Below are 23,382 nucleotides of genomic sequence, written 5' to 3' on the forward strand. Positions count from 1 at the left end.
TGTTGTCTCCCCCATTAGGGCAGGGCTGGGTTTTGCCTTTCTCGGCGTCCCCAAAACCTTAGCACAGTGCTTGCTACTTGAGTTAGAGAAAATGAACTCGTGGTAGTTGTAAGAGTGGACAAACATTAGCCATGATGGCATCCGGCCAGTGGCCTTCTTTGGAATTGGGGACACAGAAGGGAGAAGGCTCTGAGCCAAGAGTGATTTCAGGACTTAAGAACCTGCCATCTAAAAGGCACCTGTTCTTCCTGTTTCCAGTCCATCAATTGAGTCCATGACCAAGGAGCATGGGCTGGAGGAATAAGTTATATGGAAAGAACATCCGCTTTCAGAGGGAGAGGGACTGGGGAGGGAGGGCAGGGCTGCCAGCTCTGCTTGTGACCTCAGGCTCTTTTGAGGATCAAGTGAGGTTGTATTTGTAAAGCACTCAGCATGTTGCCTGGCATGTGGTAATTAGTAATTATAAATCATTTAATTTCTCTGGATTTCAGCTACCTCATCCCTAAAATGGTGGATGGGGGGAGTCCTCTCCTTCTAGTCTCTATAACTCTTAGCTTTGTTTTGCAAGAAGGGTAGTAAAGATTGCTTATGGTCTGTTGAATTACCCGGAAGCCACCTGACAGTGGCTGCTGGAGATCCAACCCAGAATGGATCTCCTCTTGGGAGAGGATGATATAAGGAGACTAAGAGGCAGGGGCTGTTCTCTAACCTCCCTCCTCTTCCTTCTGCCTCCAATTTATCTCATTCCCAGTCCTCAACACCTGTGTCAGCAAAGGCTGCCCTGCAACTCCTTCAGATGTTAAGAATTGATCTGTCCCTTAACAATGGTCAATCGGGAGTTCTTTTGGTATGCCAGCCAACAAAGCACCTAGTGTGTGTCGAGAGCTGCCATAAGTGCTAAATGGAAAAAATGCTTAAAAGTATTCTGATCCAATATAAAATTATAGCCAGTATTTTGTGGAAAATAAAAAAAATCTTACATTATGTTTTTGAAAAACAGATACTAAATTTTAACTAGAATTTAGTAAAAATAAAGATGACTTTTTTTCCACAGACCTTTGCCCTTCCTCTGCCCCACTCACCTCACAATTTATCCCCAGGCTCTTTAGTCTTATACAGACCCACAGGTTCTGAACTCCTTGGTTGGGCAAGTTTTTGTGGTTTACATCAGCATGAAAGTCTTAGTCATCCTGACAATTGTCAAGGATCATAAAGTTGGAGATTTAGAACCAGAAAAGGATCATTATCGGTCATCTAGTTCAACTGGCTTCTCCCAGAGAAGAGAACTGAGGTCACAGATGTTAGTGAAATGAGAATGGTAGAACTAGGATTTAAATCCAGGTCTCCCTTCCAATTGGAGGCCCACTTTCCTCCCATGTTTGGCTGGTGCCAGATATGGTGCAGCTTCTTCTATAACAAGGATGAAATGTCCGTGATTTGATGCACCATCCCTGTATTCTTATACAATGTCCTGACTTTGCTTTTGTGTACTTCTGATTTGGCTCCAAAAACTTTCGGGCTTATTCTGAACTCGAACAGGAGGGAATACCAACTTTTTGTAGGCTGACCCCATAGGGGAGGTCAAAAATAGGCAGTAACTACATGGATAATCGAGGTTAAGACCAAATATTTCTATAGCAAAGTAAAGGAAACAGGGAAGAGCACAGAATCCTCCTAGATCTACAACTGAGGCCAGAGAGTATCTGTAAAAAGTCAGGAAGAAATGAGGAAGAAAGAGGTTCTCAGATCCAGAAGAGAAAATGGCTCCAAAGCAAGCAGAGCTTCAGAGAGAGGGAAAATAATATTGTTTTACCATAAGGACTAAGTGAGACCCAAAATTAGTTAAATAGAATTTTGAAGAAATGAAATTATAAGTAAAATAACAGTGAGGGGTGGAGGGTAGGGAGAAGAATTAGCTTAACTTCTATACAACAGACGGTATAAAGGTCAAAAACCTTAACCCAAGTGTGATAGGAGAAATATTTGAACCTTCAAGTTAGGTGAGTTTTTCATTACAGTAGCTAATTTTTCTTAGGTGCTTTAAGGTTTGTGGAAACAGACACCTGTTATTTTATTTGATCCTTAATAAAACAGCTCTAGGAAGGAGGTGCTTTGAACATTCCCATTTTACAGATCAGGACATTGGGACTTAGAAGGGTTAAATGTCCAGGGTCACACAGCTTAAAAGATTTTTTTTATTTCCCACACTAGACTGGTTGTAATTTTATATTGGATCAGAATACTTTTAAGCATTCCTTGTGAAAAGGGCAAAAGTGAGTAAGTAGGAATTTTGCAGACACAGGAATTGAGAGAAACCAGGAGGTGGATGTGGGGCAGTAAATCCCATTTGAGTAGTTGGAAGGGACTAAACGGTGATGAAGAGATTATATTTTGATAATAATTTAATAATATATTTAATAATATGACAAGAGGCATTTGCTCCTTAAGATTGGTAATATCACAGACACAGATGTTTGTTCTTCTGTTCATATTTTTGAAAAGAAAAAGAAATGGGAAATACACGAGGGAAGAAATGAAAGGGAAGAAGGCTAGACAAAGCAACAAGCACCGATCTATGTGCCAACTAATGTACTAAGTGCTGGGGATCCAAATACAAGGGGGTTAGAAAGTCCCTGCCCTTAAGGAAGTCACCTTTTAATGGGGGGAGACAACATCTAAAAAAGGAGCTAAAAGTAGAGGTTGAGTGTAGGACCAGCTTTCGAAATTATCCAGGGAAAGGACATGTTGATTTTCAGAAGCAGAGCTGGGAGGGGAGAAATGAAGCAGGGATAGCCTGGATCCATCCTCAAAAATGGGGAAAGAACTCCCCAAAAGAGATGGGAGCTGGGATGACAAAAGCATGCTCTGGGTCATGATGCCCGGAAAGACAGAAATGCAGAAGGAGAAAAGTAAAGATGGCAGAACTCATTATTTCTCGTAATCTAAGTGCACAAGAAGATTATACACATATGGTAGAAGATTGAGAAGAAGTGAGGTGGGGGGATCCCATGAGGATAACTTGTCTGAGATAGATAAGGGAAGTCAGGACACCCTCCTTAATTATCCACTGAGATAACCACTTTCTGCCAGAAACCTCATGATTTCCCCTAATTTTAAGTCAATCTTCTTGCCAATCATCTCCAATTGACCCTGTATATATCTTGATTGTACATAATTGTTCCCATATTGTCTCCCATATCACACTGGGAATCCCTTAGCAGAGAATGTCTTTCGTTTTTTTGCTGCTTTGCATTTCCAGCACTTTGCACAGTGCCTGGCACAAAGTAGGTGCTTAAGAAATGTTTATCAACTGAACAAACATGGGGAGTAGAAATAAATTATTCTCAACTGAGAAATAAGGAACATGAGAATAAAGGATGGAGTTTCAAGCAAAGCAATAGTAATAGACACAATGAAAGGGAAACAAACAATATTAAGCCCAAAGGTATCAACCAGATAATACAAAGTATATACAAACATGCACACATATCTACATATATACTAAATATAATATATATGTATATACTGTATACATAACATGTATGTAAATATATGCTAAAAAGAAAATTAAATGAATTGCAAAGAGAGTAGGTTCAAAAACTAATAGCTGTAGACCTCATTCTAAACATAGCTCTTTCAGACATATAGACTTAGGATATTTGTTTTTGGTGATAATCAAACTGACTTAAAGGTTAGATGACTTACTCCTTTAATTGTCAGGACAAATTCAAACTCATAATTTGCTGACTCAGAATAGAGCTAATGCTCTATTCACCTGTACCACCTAGCAACCCTCAAGAACAGTTAGTTGATTAGTAGAACATTAGGTATAGAATATACAGAAGCAAATGACTATAATAACATACTCAAAGGTACCCACTACTGACAAAAGAATCCATCATTTGACAAAAACTGGGAACTGGAAAATAGTCTGACTGAAATTAGATTTACACCAACATCTCACACTATATATACAACAACAAATTCCAAATAGATATAGGACCTAAATAGGAGAAAACATCCACCTTCTGGATAGAGAAGGACCAAACAAAATGAAAAAGAATCACAGGGGATAAAACAGAGAATTTTAACCACATGAAATTGCAAAGCTTTTGCACAAACAAAATCAATGTTGTTAAAATTGGAAGAGAAAGAGTTAACTCAGAAGGAAAATTACAGAAAGTTTATCTAATTTGCAATATTTATGCATATATATATAAATAAAGAATGGCTAATTCTTAAATAAAAAATTAAGCTACAAATAACCAGTTAAAAATGCTCAAATTTCCCACAAGAAGATAAAGTGCAAATTAAAACAATTAAGATTCCACCACATTCATCAGATTGGTAAAGATCTGGAAAAATAACTTGACATAATAGTCCATAAAGTACTTAGTGACACTATTGCCAAACAGACAAACCAAGACATGAAAGAACCCACATACACAGAAATTCATAGCATCGTTCCCATGTTGACTCCTACAACTTTTCAGGGAACTTCTCATTGTAGCATTGGATAGTCTTATTAGCATAAAACTAACTGGTAACCAAGAGGGCCCATCAAATGTGGAATAGCAGAATGGATACAATGATAAACAATGATAAAAGGAATAGATTTAGAGAAAACTGGAAAGACTTGTATGAATTGATGCAAATTAAGTAGAACCAGGAGAACAAAGTAAATAATGGCTAATATATTGGGAAGAAAATCGACTTGCAAACTTATTAACTAATATCCAACCTAATCATGATTCCTTAGGATGAGGGTTGACTGAAAGCTGTTACCCACTCCTACCAGACTTAGCACATCCAAAATTCATAATTAGTCATAGATTTTCAGATATTCAAAATGTTACTTTTTTCTTTGTATAGAGGAAGTGGGTTGGATATTTGGAGAGAATAGTGATTTGAGGGAGATAAAAAGAGTCACTGAAGCATTGTTAAAATTATATGAAAAGAACAAAAGGAAATTCAGATGGAGAGAGACATCCATTTTGAAAGTAATATATATTTCACAAAACAATAGGGTAATTGACATGGATTTACAATTTACCTATAGTTTCATGTTTTTTAAATGTAGAAATGATCATGTTTGTCAGGTTCAAATTAAAAAAGGAATTCAAGATCAGAAAATCCAATGACTGTTATAAGGGAGTCAGGAAAAAACAACGATAAAGTCTGACACCAGGAGCTAAGGGGAAAGTCCCTCTTCAAGTATCCTATAGAAGAAATAAAAGCCTTCCCCTATGACACTTTTTGGTATATTTGTAAATAAATTGATAAAATAAGTTGCATTGGTGTCTTGCCCTATGGTCCATGAGAAAAGGTGTCTTAGGAACATTCATAGAACTTAAGCATCCAAGGCTGGAAATCATCTTGCTTAACCACCTTTTTATAAAGATGAGGAAAGGTTAAGTACTTCAAAGTGTGGACTGGCACTAGGCTAATGGTGGCAGATTCTTGTTTACCATAGGCCTGGGATGGTATTCCCTGGAGTGGGGGAGAGGGAGGGGTTAAATAAGATGTTGTGTTGACTATAGAATGAATGGGAAAGAAAGGAAATCTCTGTAACTCAATGGGTAATGAGCCTGCCCTTCAAACAGTATTTTTTTTCAAGCAGACTTTTGTTCCTCCATGAGCAGGTTTTCCTCATAATTTCTAAAGGATCCCAAACAAAAGTGATAGAAAAAACCATTTTGTCATTCCCATCGTTCCCCGAAAATGCTCAGTCCTAGAATACTAACCATCACTGAATAAAAAGTTGGCCAAATGCCATAAAATGAAGCCTGTAAACAGTGACCATCAGAATTTTATAGTGTTGCATATTTATTTGTGAATCCCATTATTTGTCCATTTCAATTCTGTTTTTCTCTTTAGTTTTATCCTGAAAGGAAAAGTCATTGTCCTGGGGTATATGATACCATTGCTTCCAAAACCTTTTCCTAAATGTAACTCTTTTCTCTGTTTTTAATCAAGATTTGCTTAGAGCAACCCTTTTTAATACTCCAAATGGATAACTATAATAATAGCATGCTACATTTTTTATAAAGTGAGTATTCCCCTACCTTGAGGTGGAAATCCCTTCCCCTGGTCTTTGGAAGTTCAGGTCTCTTGCTGTTGACAGTCAGAGCTTTATGTGCTGAAAACAAGACTGCCTCCCCCTCAGAACTGGAAGGCAACACCTACAGGGGGAGGGGGAAGAGTTGTAGCTTGAATTATCCAGGTAGCATCTTTTCAGTCACCCCGAAAAGAATGTGCACATTTTGTGTTCTGTCTTAGAGGATTCTTCCAGAGCACAGAAACCAATCTTGAGGACAAATAGATCCTTCCCAGCAGCAATCTACTGGGACCTTTCAAACTGCCTCTCACCCTAGTACTGTTTGGGGGATAGCATATCAAGACCAAATTGTAGGAAGTGTCCTTTAAAAAACAAAAAAGACTTTCTGGCTTCTAAGATGATATAAGTTTTAGATGATCCCCTCAGATCAGTCTATTTCTTAGTTTATGAAGCAGAAGAAAAAAAAATACTAAGACAATTAGCTTCAAAGTCTTGCCCAGTGGTATTTGTTAGCACCAAAAAGTATTTAGAGGCAAAAATTCGCTACTCTCTTCAGGCAAAGCATGTTTGTGTTTTAAGGTGAGCATTATTTTTAAAAATCCTTCTGAGAAATTAGAGAATAACTAGCCAGCTGAGGCAGCCAGGTGTGGCTGTGGAGGAAGGTCGTAAAAATTCAAAAAGTGCAAAACAAAACAATTAGGATCAGTTTGGGAGTCGAATGACTTCTTCCCACCGCCCTCCTCCAAACCCATGGGCACCCCCAGACTTCAAAGCCGAGTCAGCCCAGAGGAGGGCCAGAGATGAGGTGCAAAATGAGAATCAAACCCGTGATCAGAGATTAAAGGGAGGTTGATCAAAGAAACGACATAAAAGTACAGAGGGCCCGTTTCTTGCCTTGGCCCATGCCCCATAATGTTCACCAGAACACAGCTTCCTTTGAAGTCTTTGGAAGTTCCGAGCTTAGAGGTCACGGGGAAATAGGAAAAGTTGCACAGAACAGAACCGCGTGAAGCAGCCAAGGAGCTTCTGTAAGCACCGAGTCTGTTCTCAGGAAGTAGGTTTGTCTGATTGCTTTGGTAAGAGACTCACAAACAGCAACCACCCAAAACACACCAGATGTCAGATGGGCATATTGATGGGAAAAAAGAAATGAGACGGGTGCTTCCTCATGAAATATGGAGGCTGTGTCAGTGCGGCAACGGAACGAGCAAAGGGAGTTCTATTCATCTTTTTTATTTGGATGTTTTACCTGTTGTCAGGAGGGGTTTAAAAAAGGAAGGCAGGCTTCCCAAAGAGGCAATAAAATGTGTGCATCAGCCTTCTGTTAGATCAGAGAGGGCTCCTGACAACCGCCACCCACTTTCCCAAAAAGGATAGACAATGAAATCCAAGCCGAAATTGTTGCAGACCTTCCAGTATTCAATTTAAGAAATAGAGGCATTTTCTGAGAGAGACTGTGCCTCAAATGGGCTCAGGAATTATCTTCGCTTAGCACTCCTTCCAGATTCGAAGTTCCTGGCAATTTGCATTAATTGTTAGCTTCATATGTTTTTAGGGGCTTCTTAACTCTTAGAGTTTTCCATCATTTCTGGAACTTTGCCTTTATGTCATTTAAAATCCAAGGCTCATTGCTTTGTTCTTGTCTCTCTTCCTAATGGTGGGACTTTTAGACACATGATCCTGGTATTATACCTCACTTTTAGGGAGCTATATATACCCTATAGTTTCTTTAGGTAAAAAGAGATTAAGTGAGGTAAACTTAGAGTCTTCAGCAATTTGTTTGATGTGAAACGAACATTTTAGATCTTAGTAGGTGTGTGGTAATGTCTCAAGCTTAATATTCTTCTTAGAAGGGAAGAAGAGAGCATATAACACAACGAAGAAGGAATAAGACGTCTGCCTTCCTCTGGATCCTGCTCTGGATTCAGCATCTGATGTTTACTGCTCCTGGACCTGGAAGACAGTTAAGCCTTTGTAGCCATCTTCTGAGCACTTCTGGCTGCTTGCTTGCTGCTAAATCCCAGAACCATGCCCTTTGATCTCCAGAACTTCTGCCCTGAGGCCCTACCATTATTGGGTCTCTTGTTTCTGTAGGACCAAAGCAGTGCTCTACTGCTTTCTGCCATCTTTGAAACAATTTCTGCTCCATCTCCTGACCTTGAGTTTTACAAGCAGAAGAAAATGGACTCTATTACCGTTCTTGAAGAGGGTATCCATCTGTCGCTCAGTGGATCCTCTCAATATTGTAACTTTTAGGATCTCAGTGCTCTCTCTGGGCATCACGCTCTATGTATTAACCATTAGAATGTAAAACTAAGGTCAGGAATTGTCCCCAGGACATAACTGGCAAATAATAAGGGTTTAATTATTCATTCTTTTTCATTCACTTGAAGCAGCTTCTCTCTGCTCCAGTTTCCTCAACTTCATTATTATTTATATCATTTATATATCATCATAGGCCCTATCTCCCAACTACAATGCTTGGCATCTGTCACCTGGCACATATCCAATCCAGGCTTAGTCTCTTCCTTCTGATTTTTCTGAGCTTTATGGTTCACTTTTGAAAAGATCCTGTTTATTGTATAAGATAGTTTATAGGGAGATTAAGTACATTTCATACATCAGAATGTGACAAACAAAACACGTCAGCAATGGGATTTGAATCCATGTCCTCTGACTCAGAGTTGGGCCCCTTTTTACTTTTTTTGCTTTGATTCTTGAAGTGAGAAGGCTATTTTTTACTCTGTATCCCCCATAGAACTTAGCTCCGAGGCTTGCCTATTGTCATTGACATATATGGGTTTGTTTTTTTCCCTAAGAGTTGCTATAATTCGAAAAATGAAATTTCTTCACCTTCGGGTGCTCGGCCCAGCTTGCTTCTGGCCATGATCCAATCTGTCTATCTCTGATCCAAGTTCCTCATTTCTTCTGAGAGAAAGATCAGAATAGTGGAAGAAGCTTTAAACTTAACCATCAGAAGATATGGGTTGGAATATTGCCTTCTACATTTGCTAGCATCTTAACAGAGACAAATCCCACCTCTTTAGAAATAAAGTGTAGTTAAAGGCACTAGGAACTTGCTAGTATGGTAGTAGAAATGTAATGTGTGAGAAACTAAATGGCATAAACTACTGTTTAAAGTTCTGCTTTTGATAGCTGCCAACTCTAAGACTGGTCAAGTCAAACATCCTTCCATGTGTCCATTAACTCTCAAGAAATTTAAGGTACAGATGAATTGGCAATCTGCCTCCATGGTAGGAGTTTCTATCTTGAATGTTCCCTTCTGGATTAAATCAGATTTAACTTAGGGCAGGGAGGGAAATAAGAGTTGTTATCCTTAGACAGAAGCCATCAAGAATGGTGTGAGCTAATCAATTGACATTTATAGACACCTATTTGTTAAAGTCAGATCCTGGAGAAAGCTGGAAGGGGCAGTAACTTTCTTTCATTTGACAAATGAGAAAACAGGCCCATTTGTATAGAGATTGGCTTGTATCCATTTGTATAGATGTGGCAAATAATTGAGGTAGGATTTGAACCCTGGTCTTCTAATCTCCATCATGTGCCATTTCCAATATACTCTGCTGCCTTTCCAAGACCAGATGATGTCTATTGCTCTCTTTTCAGATCTATTAATCTGATTCCTGCCTCTTGAGGAAATTTGTTTCTTAAGACTATAAAGATTTGTTAATTGGTTACTTTTCTCCTCTTCCTTGTCTTCTCAAAGATAGAAGAAAAAAAAATGAGAACAATTGGAATTTAAAAAACAGAAAGTAATTAATGGACACTCAAGGACAAATAAAGCAGAACAGAAACATAATAGTATGAAATAAATTAATATCAACTTGAGCTGCAATAAGATAAATGTAGGAATATTTCAGAAATAGAGGTGAAAGCCCCTTTGTACTGTCTTGATCCAACCTCATATGGAGTATGGAGTTCCATTCATGATTTATGTATACAGTGGAAAATGTTCTGTGAGTAAATGGTGTAAGTGCCTGCTGAGGTACTTAATTGGCTCTGAGACTGAATCCTTGGGTAGATTTTGGTCCAGTTGATATAACAGTTACACAAACTCATTGATTTAGAGAAGACTGCCTGGTTTGCACATACACATAACTTGGACTCTCACAGGATAAGAGGAATAAAAGGATCTATATGAAATAGAATTCTAATGGCGTTAGCACTTATTTAATCTAGTTTCCTTCTCCATTTTATTGATTAGAACACTGAGGCTCAGATTAAATGGTTGGTTCAAGGTCACACATAGCAAGGAAATGAATTTGGAATTAAATTAGGATTTCTCTGAACATAAAAAACACTTGTATTGTACCACTTTGATACTAATATCTAATCCACATCACCAATGATGTCTTAAGCAAAGGTTCAGAATCTCTTCTCTTTCCTACCTCTTTCTTCCCCCAACTCCAATCTGCTCTCTATGTAGTCTGTTTTTCTCCTAAACGTTTATATGCAAATATTTTGTTTCCCTTGTATTTTAGCTGCTCGACTGATTGAGAACATGGATAATGCCGCCAACCCTTGTACAGACTTTTACAAATATGCCTGCGGAGGCTGGTTAAAGCGGAACGTCATTCCAGAGACCAGCTCACGTTACAGTAACTTTGACATTTTAAGAGATGAGTTAGAAGTCGTTCTGAAAGGTCAGTGGATTTGTTTCTGAGTACCAAATGGCTTCTTTTTTGGCACATTTATTTTTTTAAAGGCAGCAGTTAGAGCAAATTGCAAAGGTTTATTTCAGAAGCCAACCCAGCCACTGGAGAATAGTCTGAGTTGGCAGCAACATGGATGGACTTCTTCCATTAGGAGATAGTGATGGAAACATGGGAATTTCCTAGGCTCATCAGATCATAGATCTGGAGATCAGTATTTTTTCAACTCTCTCATTTTATGAACCCCCTAAAAGCTAATTTTTTTTGGTCCAAGTGTAAGTGGCACTGGGATTTGAATCCAAATTCAGTGATTCCAGAACCAATGAATTTTCTGCTTCTTGAGTGAGTCTGCATTCAAGGAAGAATACATGCTATCATAACAATGAAGAGTAAAGAAGGTTGAGCTGAGCAATCACTTTTCCAAGAAATAGTAATTCCATAATTCCAGTCACTTCTTTAGTAGGGTAATTCCATAATTCCAGTCACTTCTTTAGTAGGGAAGTAGGAGTAAAAGAGGTTATTTCCTGGGTCAGTCCCAGAGAGACCCCAGAATAAATGTATAACACCATAGCAGTTGACATATCTTTGATTAGTTTACTCCCATTCAAGTTTTCCTGCATGGTTGTAAGCTTTCGTAGATTAGCAGTTAAAAAAGAACCACCTTGGTACTGCCATCTATCATCAGAATGTACCTCAGAGGCCATTTAAAATGGCACCTTCATATTGCAGATGAGGAAAGAGAGGCTGGATAATTGAGTGAAATTTCCAGTATCACATGGATAGGGAGCATTCTGGGCTGAATTTGAACACTACTCCCCACTCTTTTTTCTCCCTCCCCCCCTCCAGATCCTTTGACACCAGAAAGAGGTGCCAAATCCTTGCACCTCTATTTTTCCTCTTTGCAGAGATGTAAGTTTATATTTGTTGACCTCTTACCAAGAAAGCTCCTTAATGTGGATCAATTGAATACAATACCATGTTATTATAATCCTATATTATATATAAAGATATGTACAAATGATTTCAAAGAATTGATCTTTAAATAATTTTTTTTTGGATCTAGACCTGTGATTTCTTCAATGTGGGCAAGTTCTTATGTGTAACTACCCCAACAATAGTTATATAACCCAATCCTATAATTTAGGGTTTTAGAGAGTCATCAGGGTCACCCAACCAGGAAGTGTCAGACTGGGCTCTAGAACCCAGCTCTTCCATGAGTCTTATCTGCCTCTGAGAGAATAAGCTCCTTGAGAATAGGGACTTTGCATTTTTTGGTATTGATTTGCCTGGCATATCCCCAGGTGCTTCATAAATAAATCCTGGTGACTGACTGATTCCAAATTCTCCTGAGGCATAAATGAACTTGGCATTCAGTGATTTTTTTTTAAGGTTGTTCTGACTCTTAATCTTCATGGGAAACAACGTCATCAAAGCAGATTAAAAACCAGTGGATTTGTTTTTACACATATACCCATATATATATATATATATACACACCTGCTCTCTGGGTTTTGAAGAAGTTTCTCTTATACCAGAATCAAAAAAGAAAATTCATTATCTAGGAAGACAAGATTTATTTAGTTGTAAATTTGAGTTCAATTAAGTCAAATTTATTTTGTGCTTATGAAGTGCACCATTGACTAGACTTGGCCAGGTGGTATAAATAGAATAATAGTTTACTGTCTACAGATTTGAAATATAGACACATATAAGTAATGGCACATATATGCAAGATGAATGCAAAATAATATCTGGGAATACTAATGGCTGGGAGAACAAGGAAAGTCTTCTTAGAAGAGATGGCCCTTCAGCTAAATTTTGAAGGGAAGTAGAGATTCTAGGAGCAGAGGTGAAGTATCATGGCAACAGCCTGTGCAGATGCATGGAGGCTGGAGATAAGCATTGATGCCTATTTTAAATTCCCCATTTCAGATGTTCTTCAGGAGCAGAAACCCGAAGATATAGTGGCAGTGCAAAAAGCCAAAACGTTGTACAGATCCTGTTTAAATGAATGTAAGTAACTTCCCATAGTTGTTATCACTAAATTTTTTTCAATAGCTGCACATGAATTAACTATCTTTCCTATTGAATTCATTCTTTCTTCCCTGTTTCCCAAAGCTGCAATTGATAGCCGAGGTGGTCAACCTTTGTTAGATCTCTTACCGCAGATCCATGAATGGCCAATAGCGATGGACAACTGGGAAGCAAAGTATGGTAAGGCAGTTGGCATTATAAGATTTGTTACCAAATTCATTGATCTCCACTTTCCATGTACATATGTCTTTAAAGTCTGACTTTGTCTTTTACCACCTTAGGTTCTTCTTGGACAGCTGAAAAAGCCATTGCAGAATTGAACTCGAAATTTAGCAAGAAAGTCCTGATCAATTTTTTTATTGGCACAGATGATAAGAACTCCACAAATCATATTATGCATGTAAGTTTCCCCTCACTGGTATGGCCTAAAGCTTTCTTGAAAATGCAATAAAGCCTTGATCTCATGGACATCTACAAATACAGTATTTACCCATTTGAATTTTGTGAGCAAGGTGGTCATGAATCCATAAGCCATCAAGAATATATGGAATTCCCCTTGAGGAAAACGGGTTTCTTTATTCATTTATTTTGTAAACATTTCCTCCTTGCCCTCCTTCCCCAATGTTTATTATGTTAATTGTAGAAAGTGAAAGGATTCTGGACTGCAAAGAATAGAGAAATAAGGTGACTTTATACCCTGATGTTTATGAAAAGGAATATAGGCTCATTTTCATAAACAGAAAACAGCTAGGGATCTTCCACTAAGAGATTAGGAACCCATTATTTCCTCACTCCAAAGGAAAAATGGCAGGGTCTTTGAATCATGTAACCAAAAAGTCATGCTGGAGTAGCTATAAATGATTGAATAGTGCCTGACCTACTGTTGTTGAAACTCATGAATCTGATATAAGATGCAAAGCATCCATTTCATGAAAACTTTTTAGTTCAAATCTAGAAATTTCCAAAAGGGTTTTGTATTGCCAGTCTGTAAACAAAGCAAAAGAAAGCATTCTGGGGTCTTGGTGGAAAGCCCTTCAAAGTCTTGCCAGTAATTATATATTATCGTAACTTTTTTTGAGGTCTACATTGCCTACTGCCTGATCCCCATATAGTATTAAAGCTCCCACTTTTATGCTTTTGCACAGTCTGTGACTGGAACTCTCCTCAGTTCCCGTAGTGCCGTCTATGGTACCCCACAATGCGAGTCTATCATTGTGGGCTACTCCAGGGCTACATTAATATAGAATCCTTGGGTTGAATTTTGAATCCAATATCTACGTGAAAAACAAATGTCCTGAGAAACACGCCCAAGAAGTGAATTTGGATATTATCCATTAGACCTTGGGGCAACTGGGGAAAATGAGCTGGATTTGGAAGGAGAAGATGTCTTCAGATCTTGGCTCAGCCTCTATTTTAGTTGTATGGCAATCATTCAGTCTCTGGGCCTCTGTTTAATTGTTTCTGAAGTAGAGAGATTGGACTTAATGACTTATAGTCCCTTCCTTCTCTAAATCTATAGTCTTATGACATTAAGCCTATATCCCTTTCATATTTTCTCTATTGATCTGTAGAGATAGAATGTCTGTCTTTCAAAAAGAAAGAACTAAGGTAATTCACAGAATGTTTTTTGTCAAAATGTGGTATCCAATAATATTTGAATGGTTGTTTTTATGTATTTTTAAAAATAGATTGATCAGCCTCGACTTGGTCTACCATCACGTGACTACTATGAATGCTCTGGCATATATAAAGAGGTAAATATATAGATATATATATATATTTTTACATTGATAAAATAAATCTTGTATGTTTCTGGCAGCTAAGGTGACATGGTGAATGGAGTTTTGGAAAGAAAGTTCTGAGTAACATTTTTGCCTGAGATACTTACTAGCTTGTGGGTTGCTGAGCTTAACCTCTGCCTGCCTCAGTTTCTTCATCTGTAAAATGAAGAAGCCAGCTAACTGGCACAGTTGATATGGTATTCCTCATTTGCAGCATAAATAATAAAAAAAAAAAAAAAAGGCAAACCATTGCCAATAAAACCCCATAGGTGGTCATGACTGAAACAACTGGGGATCAATGAAATGGGTATAACAATAGCACCTACTTTCCAAGATTATGAGAGTTATATAAGATAAGATGTGAAGTGCTTTCCACACCTTAAAGTATTTATATAAATGCTATTTATTTTAATCCCTATTGGTTCAGAGTATAGTTTCTTGTGTGCTGATACTATAGAACAGGGAGCAGAGATGCTTAACAGCCAGAACATTCATGAGGCACCCTCAATCATCAAACACAAAGAACTCAAGTTCCCATTTCTGTTAGGGTAATTCACATTAAAATTAAGTGCACAATTTTGTTATTTTAAAAATCAGTTTCTATGCGTAACTTCAAGTAGAAACTGGCATGATTGAAAAAGAGATTATCTATCTATCAAAGGTAAAGAGTGGGCCTAATCAAGACCAGATAATAAGATAATGAGCTATTGAGCCAATTCTACTCCCATTTCCTCACTGATGTGGTTTGCCTAGAGTGTCATCAGTAAGAAATTGAGGCATTTTCTACACAGATGTTGGCAGAGGCATCCCAGAATTGGAATTCTAAACAGATCCTCCATTCATGCACTCGTGTAGCCTGCAAGTGGATCAAAAGTGGTCATGCTGCTTTTGCGTGCTGATGGATGTGGTCTTTTGGGGAGAATGCTTCATGCCCCCATTGGTAGTGGTAGGAGGGATAATTTTGTTCATTTCAATTAAGTGCTGATTCGGTACCAGAAACTGCAGTAGAATCTGAGCAATAGGAGGAGATTTATGTTGATAGCAGAGAAAGAGGGAATATGAGTAATTTACTATTCAGTTAGACCTACTCTTGAACAAATGTTATTTTTGATAATTAAGTCTGAAAGAGATTCAATTTAAATCAGTAACTATTTGTTAAATGGCCACTTTTTCCAACGCTCATGATAGATGTTGTGGGTAAAAAGACTTGGATATAAAGACAACGTTTGTCTTTAAGGAGCTTAATAAAGGAGGAGGGGAGGGCAAAACATGCTCTTCCCTGATAAGTAAATTCAGAAAAAAATGATGAAATGTCAATAAGGATCTCATGTTGTAAGGAATTGGTTCCTTACCTATAGGATTAACTAGAATGTTGTATAAAAAACAGCCAGCAGACTGATATATTTGACTTGGGATGCTGAGTCAGAGAATCAATGGAATATGCAACAAGAATGGAAAGAAAGGTCTGAACCAGTTTGTGGAACTCTTTAAATACCAAACTGAACATTTTGAATTTATTCCATGAGGTTACAGCTAGTAGATAAAGTCTAGTAAAATGTTAATCTAGGGAATAGTAGAATTGGATTTATGTTTTAGGAATGTCCATTTGGCAGCTTTATTGGGAATGGATTGGAAAAGGATGAGACTGGAATTGGGAGACCAATTAGGCTATTAACACTAGTTCTAGTGGGGGATCATATGGGTTGAGAGAGAGACCGAGATGAGAATTCATGGGAAGCTAGAATTGATATTGTTGGTGGCCTTTTTGAAGTGAGAAGGAGGCAAGAATGAAGGTGAATTGAGCATCATAAGTTTCTCCTTAAGCACAATTTTAAAGGTCCAATGTGTGGCCATAAAGCATAGTAAAATGACCTTATTACTTTTTGTTGAGTCCCCTGCTGCCATTGTTCTAAGGACTCACAACAATTTGGGCACTTGATGATAGAAGCTTTGGCTGCAGCTGGTTCACTGTTAGGGTAACAGATCAACAGGGGAGCTAATAAACGAACCCAACTGAATTCTACTCTTCCTTGCAGGGGTTAATAGGACATTGAATGTCTTTCCTGAGCAATAAAGTTATTTCCTGTCACCCCCACATTCTTTTCCACACAACATAATTCAACCAGGATTAAACTCATAATTTTAAGATAGAATTCCTTCACAAAGATGCAGATAGCTGAAGCTATTCACAGTAAATGTTCAGTGAATGCAGTTCTTATATACCAGTTATCTATTACCTTTTTGGATGTATTTCAATAGATAGTGTTCATCTGTTGTCTTATTTAATGGATTTCCAATTGGAAAGCTTCTGTTCCCAAATAGAGCATGAAGGAGGGAGGTCACCCTAATTCTATTCCAGTCCCAACATAGTTGGCCACTCTATAACCTTTGAGGAATATGATCCTTCTCCTGCATCAATTCATTACTAGCAAAAATAATCTGTAGGATGGTAAAATCTATGACATTAATGGTAAGATTTTATATTTATGCTTGTTTTACTCCTCAGATGTTAGATTTTGTATTTATGTATGGATTTTTACCCAGATATGATAAATATTTTTTGCCTATATATTTTTACTCTTTGAAAAAGTTTTACCTCTGTTATCTCATTTAAGCATCATGACCATCTTGTGAGGTAGAGGGAGGCAATTTTTTTTTCTTTTAAGGCATGTAGCACCATGTATTGAAAACAACACAAACGAATCATCTCCAATACCAAGATTCATTTTAAGTCATCTGTATCCTAACCCAGTACATCTTGACTTTCTATTTCTACTTCATCTTTCTAATATAATGATGTCACCATCAGAACTATTGCTTAGCTAATTGAAAAACCAACAATTTTTATACAGTGATTAGATAGGTGTTAAATACAATGTCACTCCAGACTGACTCTTCCACATTTAATTCACATTTATTAAGCACCAATTGTATATCTGGGACTATTCTAAGCCCTGGGGGCACAAGGACAAAAAAAAATGCACAGTTTCTGTTCTCATAAAGAGCTGACATTCTATTATATTTTTCAAAGTATTGGCATCCTGACATAAGCAACAAAATGCTCTGACCAAAATGAAAATCCTGGTCTTGCTACCAAGGTGACAATCAAGTGTTCTGTCCTCATTTTCTTAAGACACTTCTTCTATTCTAGTTCCTGTCACAGGGAATAGACCAAAATGAAAGTAATTAAGCTGTGTCATATAATCTGAGGAATGGAGCATGGATTCTGTCAAACATGAGCTAATCCTTTCAGGATATGAACAGATAACAAGTCTGAATAATAGGAATGGATTTTATAGGGGAAAAATTAAATTGCAGGTTTCAATAAGGAAGGAGGCAGAGAGCTCCTGCAAATGAAATGAGCCCATATTTGTTTTTATTACCTAGCTGTGTGTCTCCATGAAGTACTTTATGCTAGCTTGAATGTTATGGAAAGGTCAGGACCAAAAGATCTCATTGTGAAAAGGGCTGATGCCAAAAACAACGAAGAGACCCATAAAACAGAACAGAAACACCCAGACCTCTGGGAGCACCTGCCCCGAGGAGACCGTTCTGCTCGGACAGTACAGAGGTCACTAGAGGCCCTCTGAGCCAAGCTGATGCTGATTGCAATCTGAAAGAATGAGCCAGATCTCTCCTGAGGTGGCTCAAGGTATTTTATATATGTCTTCTCATCATGAGATCTAGAGAAAAGGAGGAAGGGTAACTCGTCATCCTCTTGGAACAAAGACAGGGAAGAATAAGATTGAAATCTATAGAACTGGTAAAGAGCCTTTTTGGGGGTCTAGACTTTTTTTTGGGGGGGGAGACAATTGCCACTAAGCGATTTGCCCAGGGTCATACAGCTAGGAAGTGTTAAGTGTGTAAGACCAGATTTGAACTCAGGTCCTCCTGATTTCAGGGCTGGTACTCTATTCACTGTACCATCTAGCTGCCCCCTGGGGCCTCCTGAAGTCAGGAGGATCTGAGTTCAAATCTGATCTCAGACACTTAACACTTCCTAACAGTTGATGAAATAGAATCCCAGTGACTTATAAGGTGAATAGTGATAATACCATAGCTTGGATTGAAACAGGTTTTTTCCTCTTTCTCTTTTTCATTATTATTGTCTTTTTATTCACATTGTAGTCATTTCTGAATATATTTTCTCCTACCCTATTCGTAAATCCACATCTTATAACACATTTTGTAAGAATGCGGCAAAAATTAAATCCAGCCAATAAACTCATAGAGCCCATCTGAAAGTAAATGATGTATTCCACAATTGTGGTATCCCTCACTTTTGAAAAGAAGGAAGAGGAGGTAAATTTTCTCAAGTTTTCTCCAGGGCTTAGTTCAGTAATTTTAATTGAACAGTGTTCAGTTATATTTCTATATTTTTTCCATCAATTTCAGAAGTTCTCATGGACTTTTAGGACATCAGGTGAAGCCCGAGGGCTCCTTAGAATAATGTTTTTAAATGTCAAAAATATATAGGATTATAAAAGAAACAAATCATTTTAAAATATAATTATCATGAAATACTAAAAAGACTCTATCAAGAACTTCTGTTTTCTATGTTATTGTCATGGAATACAGTCTTTTCTTGGCTCTGTTTGCTTCACTCTGCATCAGTTCATTGAAGTCTACCCACGTTTTTCTACTCTTCACATTCATCCTCTATTACACCCTATAATATTGGAAAGTGTTCGGTACCACAATATGTTTAGCTCTATCCACTAGATAGAAGATTTGAACTCAGGTCTTTAGGTCTTCCAATTAGGGCTCCTCCTGCATTCCACTGGTTCTTTCTCATACCTATGCTTGATGAAAACAAATTCTTCTTCCTTCTGGATTTTATTCAAACGTGTTAGAGCTTTAATACTCTACCAAGGAATTAAGAGGAAAGGAAAATCAGAGCAAAATTATGAGTCAAAATATAGAAATATTTAGATGGTTATTATAGTATAGTCTTTTATTCTCAATAAGACTGATAGTATTTCCCTAAGGTGAAATACTCTGCCATCATTGGTTCTATCCAACATTTAAGTTGAAATCAAACTTTTGTTTCTTGATTGCAATTCAGCATAACTCAAATTACTAAATCTCAACTTGTGCAGAGAATTATGGTAGTGCTGGAATTTTAGATTACAAAAAAAAGCTGATTTCATGCCCTCATGGAGCTGATTATCTAGTTGAGGGCCATGACATTTACACACATGAAAAATATGTGTGGAAAAGAGAGATACAAGAAAAGCATTGTGTGTTGGAAAGAATGAGTGGGAATTTAAAAGGAAATGTGAAGGGAAGGGTTTAGAGGATGAGAGAAAGGAGCCATTCATAGAAGGGTGACTCAAACATAGCCAACAGTGTGGGTAAGAGTGCAGAAGACAGTGATGAATCAAATTCGACTACTGTGCAGGATTTGGTTGTTGTCCATCATTCTTAAATGACATTACTATATTAGAGTTGAGTTACAGCATGTCTGACTGTGGGTGATCAGACAACTACAACTTTAGACACACAAATTTTTTTTGTAAATAGAAGGCTATATATTTTTTCCATTTACATGTAAAGATAGTTTTCAACAATTATTTTTTTGTTTTGCAAATTTTTCTCCTTTTTTCCCTTTCTCCTCTCTCCTTCCCTCTCTTCCATCCCCAAGACAGCAAGCGAGTCAACATGTTATGCATATATAATCATGGAAACATTTTCACATTAGTCATGTTATGAAAGAAAAAACAATAAAAAGGGAAAGCTAAAAAAAACCAAAAAGTGAAAATGGTATGCTTCAACACTCTGAATTCAGACTCCATAATTCTTTCTCTTGATGTAGATAGCATTTTCCATTATGAGTCTTTTGGACTCATTATATTATATCATATTTCTGTGAATAGCTAAGTTAATCATAATTGATCATTTACACAGGGTTCTTGTTACTCAGCTGATATAACATATAACTATTTCAGATATGACATACAGCTTTATATAAAACATTTATATTTATATATTCAATATTCTTTACTTTAAACTGATATTTTCACATTCTAAATTAACAAGGTATTCTGTACTTCATCTTATATAATTGTCAGAGAAACATCTTTCATCTCCTCACTGGTTTTAGTATTAATCTAATTAAACAATCCAATAAAAAATTAAAATGTCACATTCATAGTGACCTTAAACCAAGCTTTCATTCATTTGACTTCATAAGAATGAACAAGTGAACAAATAGCTTTTTCATAAGCTTTGTTAATACTTTAAAATGAACAGTGGTTCATATTTCTGGAAAACACCTATATTTTCCCTTTCAGGGGCTGGCTTTGTAAAGCCAGTTAAATGTGACAATCTTTTATTATTATTGAATTGTTTAGCTAAATTAAAACTAAAGCTAAATGCTGATGGATAGGATATGGGCAATTATCCAGCAAGGTAGTCTTCTTAAAGGAAGCAATCACCCAAGTAGGAGAAGAAGGAACAGAAGACAAAGTGTATTAAAAACCCAGTAAGGAGTAAATATCCTGGTACAGGGAATAGTCAACAATACCTGCTGCAAGTTGCAGAAGTTAGGAAGGATAAGCCTTGGAATAACAGTTAAAAGATGGCATAGGGTGATCTTAGGGAGTGGAAGAAGGTAGCTTAAAAGGAACAATTTCAGTTAAGTGGGAGAATTGGAAACATGAATACAAGATTTTGAGAAATGAGTTGGAGAAGAAGTGGAGGCAAGGAAGATAGATGACTTTTTCTGGAAGTCTGAAAGTGAAAGGGAGGAGACATATAGGACTTGGATGGAAAGATGTAGGAAAGGCTTATTTGCATAAAATAGGTGTTTTTAATGTAATTTTGTATTGTGATTCCCTTTAACAATTGAGTACTAGAACGATGTCTTTAAATGATTGGAGGAAATCATTCCATCTAAATGTTAGTGGAAATATTTTTTTTCCATCTAATTCCATAGACCCCCTGAACTTTATTTATGCTTCCCGTAGGGACCATAAACTCCATGCTAACAATGCTTGATTTAATTAAGTCTGGCTGTTTTGGCATTCTCTTTTGGCTTTCTCTTGTTTGAGATCTTCAATTGAAGAGGATGGGGAAAAAGTAGCATAAGTATAAGAAGATGGGGAGAAATTAAAGTATAAGTATAAATATAAGCGATAAAGTATATAAATAGTATAAATAATAAAAAATGAAAGAGAAGGTTTAAAATAGCCATAATTGGGGCACAACAAGGTTGTCAATTAGAGAAGAACTAAAAGGTTACATTGCTTTTAATAGAACCATTCCACACAATGTATGGAGAATTTAGCAACTACAAATAGGTGCAGAGAAGGCAGATGATTGAAGTAACTTAGGATTGGACTTTACAAGGCATGAGTGGAGTTAAGACAAGAAGATGAAGCAAGTGAAGGACAATTTTAAAGTGAAATTATAACTCTAGAATCAAGATAGCGAAGCCCTATCTTGTGTGGTGAGCTGAGGAAGAATGATGGACCAGAGGGACTAAAGGTCATGGTGAAGATGAAAAAGTTTTAGGACGAACCAGGCAAAGGGAATGATGGAAGGTTCAAAGGTTAGAGAAAGGAATTTCAGAATTCATGAGTCTTGCAGTTGAGAGACAGATAAAAGCTGTGACCATCCCTGTCTGTGGCCAGTATAAGTCAAAAAAAAACTGAGAAAGTCTTTGTGTTAAGCAGTCAAGATGTGATTGGTAATTTTGAAGAGCATTGTTTCAGCAAAGTGGTGGGTGGGCCTAGAGACAGAAGCTAGATCAGGTTTCTGGCTAAGGTTAGATCTGAAGGGCTTCAAAAGTCAATTGAGAGTGAGAACAGTATAGCTTCCTTTTGCTAAAACATCTGGCTGTGAAAGGGAACAGATGAGGTGAGATCTGAAAAGCTGATGGGGAAAAAGTGGAAGTTTTTTTTTTTTTTTAAGGCTTTAATATTTGAAAAAGTGAGGTCTAAGTTGTGCAGAAGAAAATCTATCAGCTAGGTCAAGGAGCATTATTAAGCTTCTAGTCAGGAGATAAAGAACAGCTAAAGAACACAGAACTAGGAGAAATGGGGGAATGTTGCAAAGAGATGTGTTGAGAGTGATGTTGGAAATGGGGAGGAAGAGAGATTTAAGTATATAAGTTTTAAAGTAAATGATATTGAATAGTGTTTTTGATCTAAAATTCTGGTCAGTCGAGCAAAAGTTACAGCAATATAGAAATAGGACAGAGGTTGTATTGACAGGTAATTCATTTGAGTTCCCTATATCTTCAAGCAAATTAGCTGGTCTTTATCCAGATAGATCCTAAGAGAATTCTTGTTTAACTATGGATTTGGCTAGGTAGTTTCTGAGCTCACCCCCAACTCTAAAGATTCTGTGACTCAATGACCTTTCAGGTCCCTTCTGAGTCTATATTCTGTGAACCTGTGCTACAAAAACAAGGGAGTTCCTCTATGTGGTTCAGTGATATGTGGCTCAGGTTTTTTAGTAGGAGTTATTTTAATAAAGACCTATCTAAAGGGGGCTAGCTTTGTTATTGAGAGTTTACACACAAGATTACAGGGTTGAATTTGAAAAAATATCATTGGATATATTTTGAAAATAAAAAATAATATTTTTTTTTTAAAAAAAGAATTCTTGGTCTAATTAGAAAAGTACTCTAGTCTCACTGTGCTTTCTATGAGCTATGAAGATTATATGGGACATATTCTGGTCCATGAGCTGATTTCAATGACATTGCTTGTGCTCAAGAATGAGAAAAACCTACAAGAGTGAACAGACTTGGTGAGTCAAGGTTTAAGGTTTCTTAAAATGTTTGTCATACATTCTCTACAATGAAGTACTTAAGTGTGACATCATTGGA

At 37.2% G+C, this 23,382-nt stretch overlaps 1 protein-coding gene across 2 annotated transcripts in view; it reads left to right on the forward strand.

The window, feature by feature from the left end:
- Nucleotides 1–23,382, forward strand: part of MME (membrane metalloendopeptidase) — a 112,683-nt gene that overhangs the window by 32,630 nt on the left and 56,671 nt on the right. For both annotated transcript variants that reach the window (XM_051983060.1, XM_051983063.1), the window contains exons 4-8: nucleotides 10,561–10,722; nucleotides 12,664–12,744; nucleotides 12,850–12,945; nucleotides 13,047–13,165; nucleotides 14,454–14,519. In XM_051983060.1, coding sequence (XP_051839020.1) covers nucleotides 10,561–10,722; nucleotides 12,664–12,744; nucleotides 12,850–12,945; nucleotides 13,047–13,165; nucleotides 14,454–14,519 — 524 coding nt within the window. The remainder of the gene's footprint in view (nucleotides 1–10,560; nucleotides 10,723–12,663; nucleotides 12,745–12,849; nucleotides 12,946–13,046; nucleotides 13,166–14,453; nucleotides 14,520–23,382) is intronic.

The sequence above is a fragment of the Antechinus flavipes genome, chromosome 3 (assembly GCF_016432865.1).
Source record: "Antechinus flavipes isolate AdamAnt ecotype Samford, QLD, Australia chromosome 3, AdamAnt_v2, whole genome shotgun sequence".
NCBI lineage: Eukaryota > Metazoa > Chordata > Mammalia > Dasyuromorphia > Dasyuridae > Antechinus > Antechinus flavipes.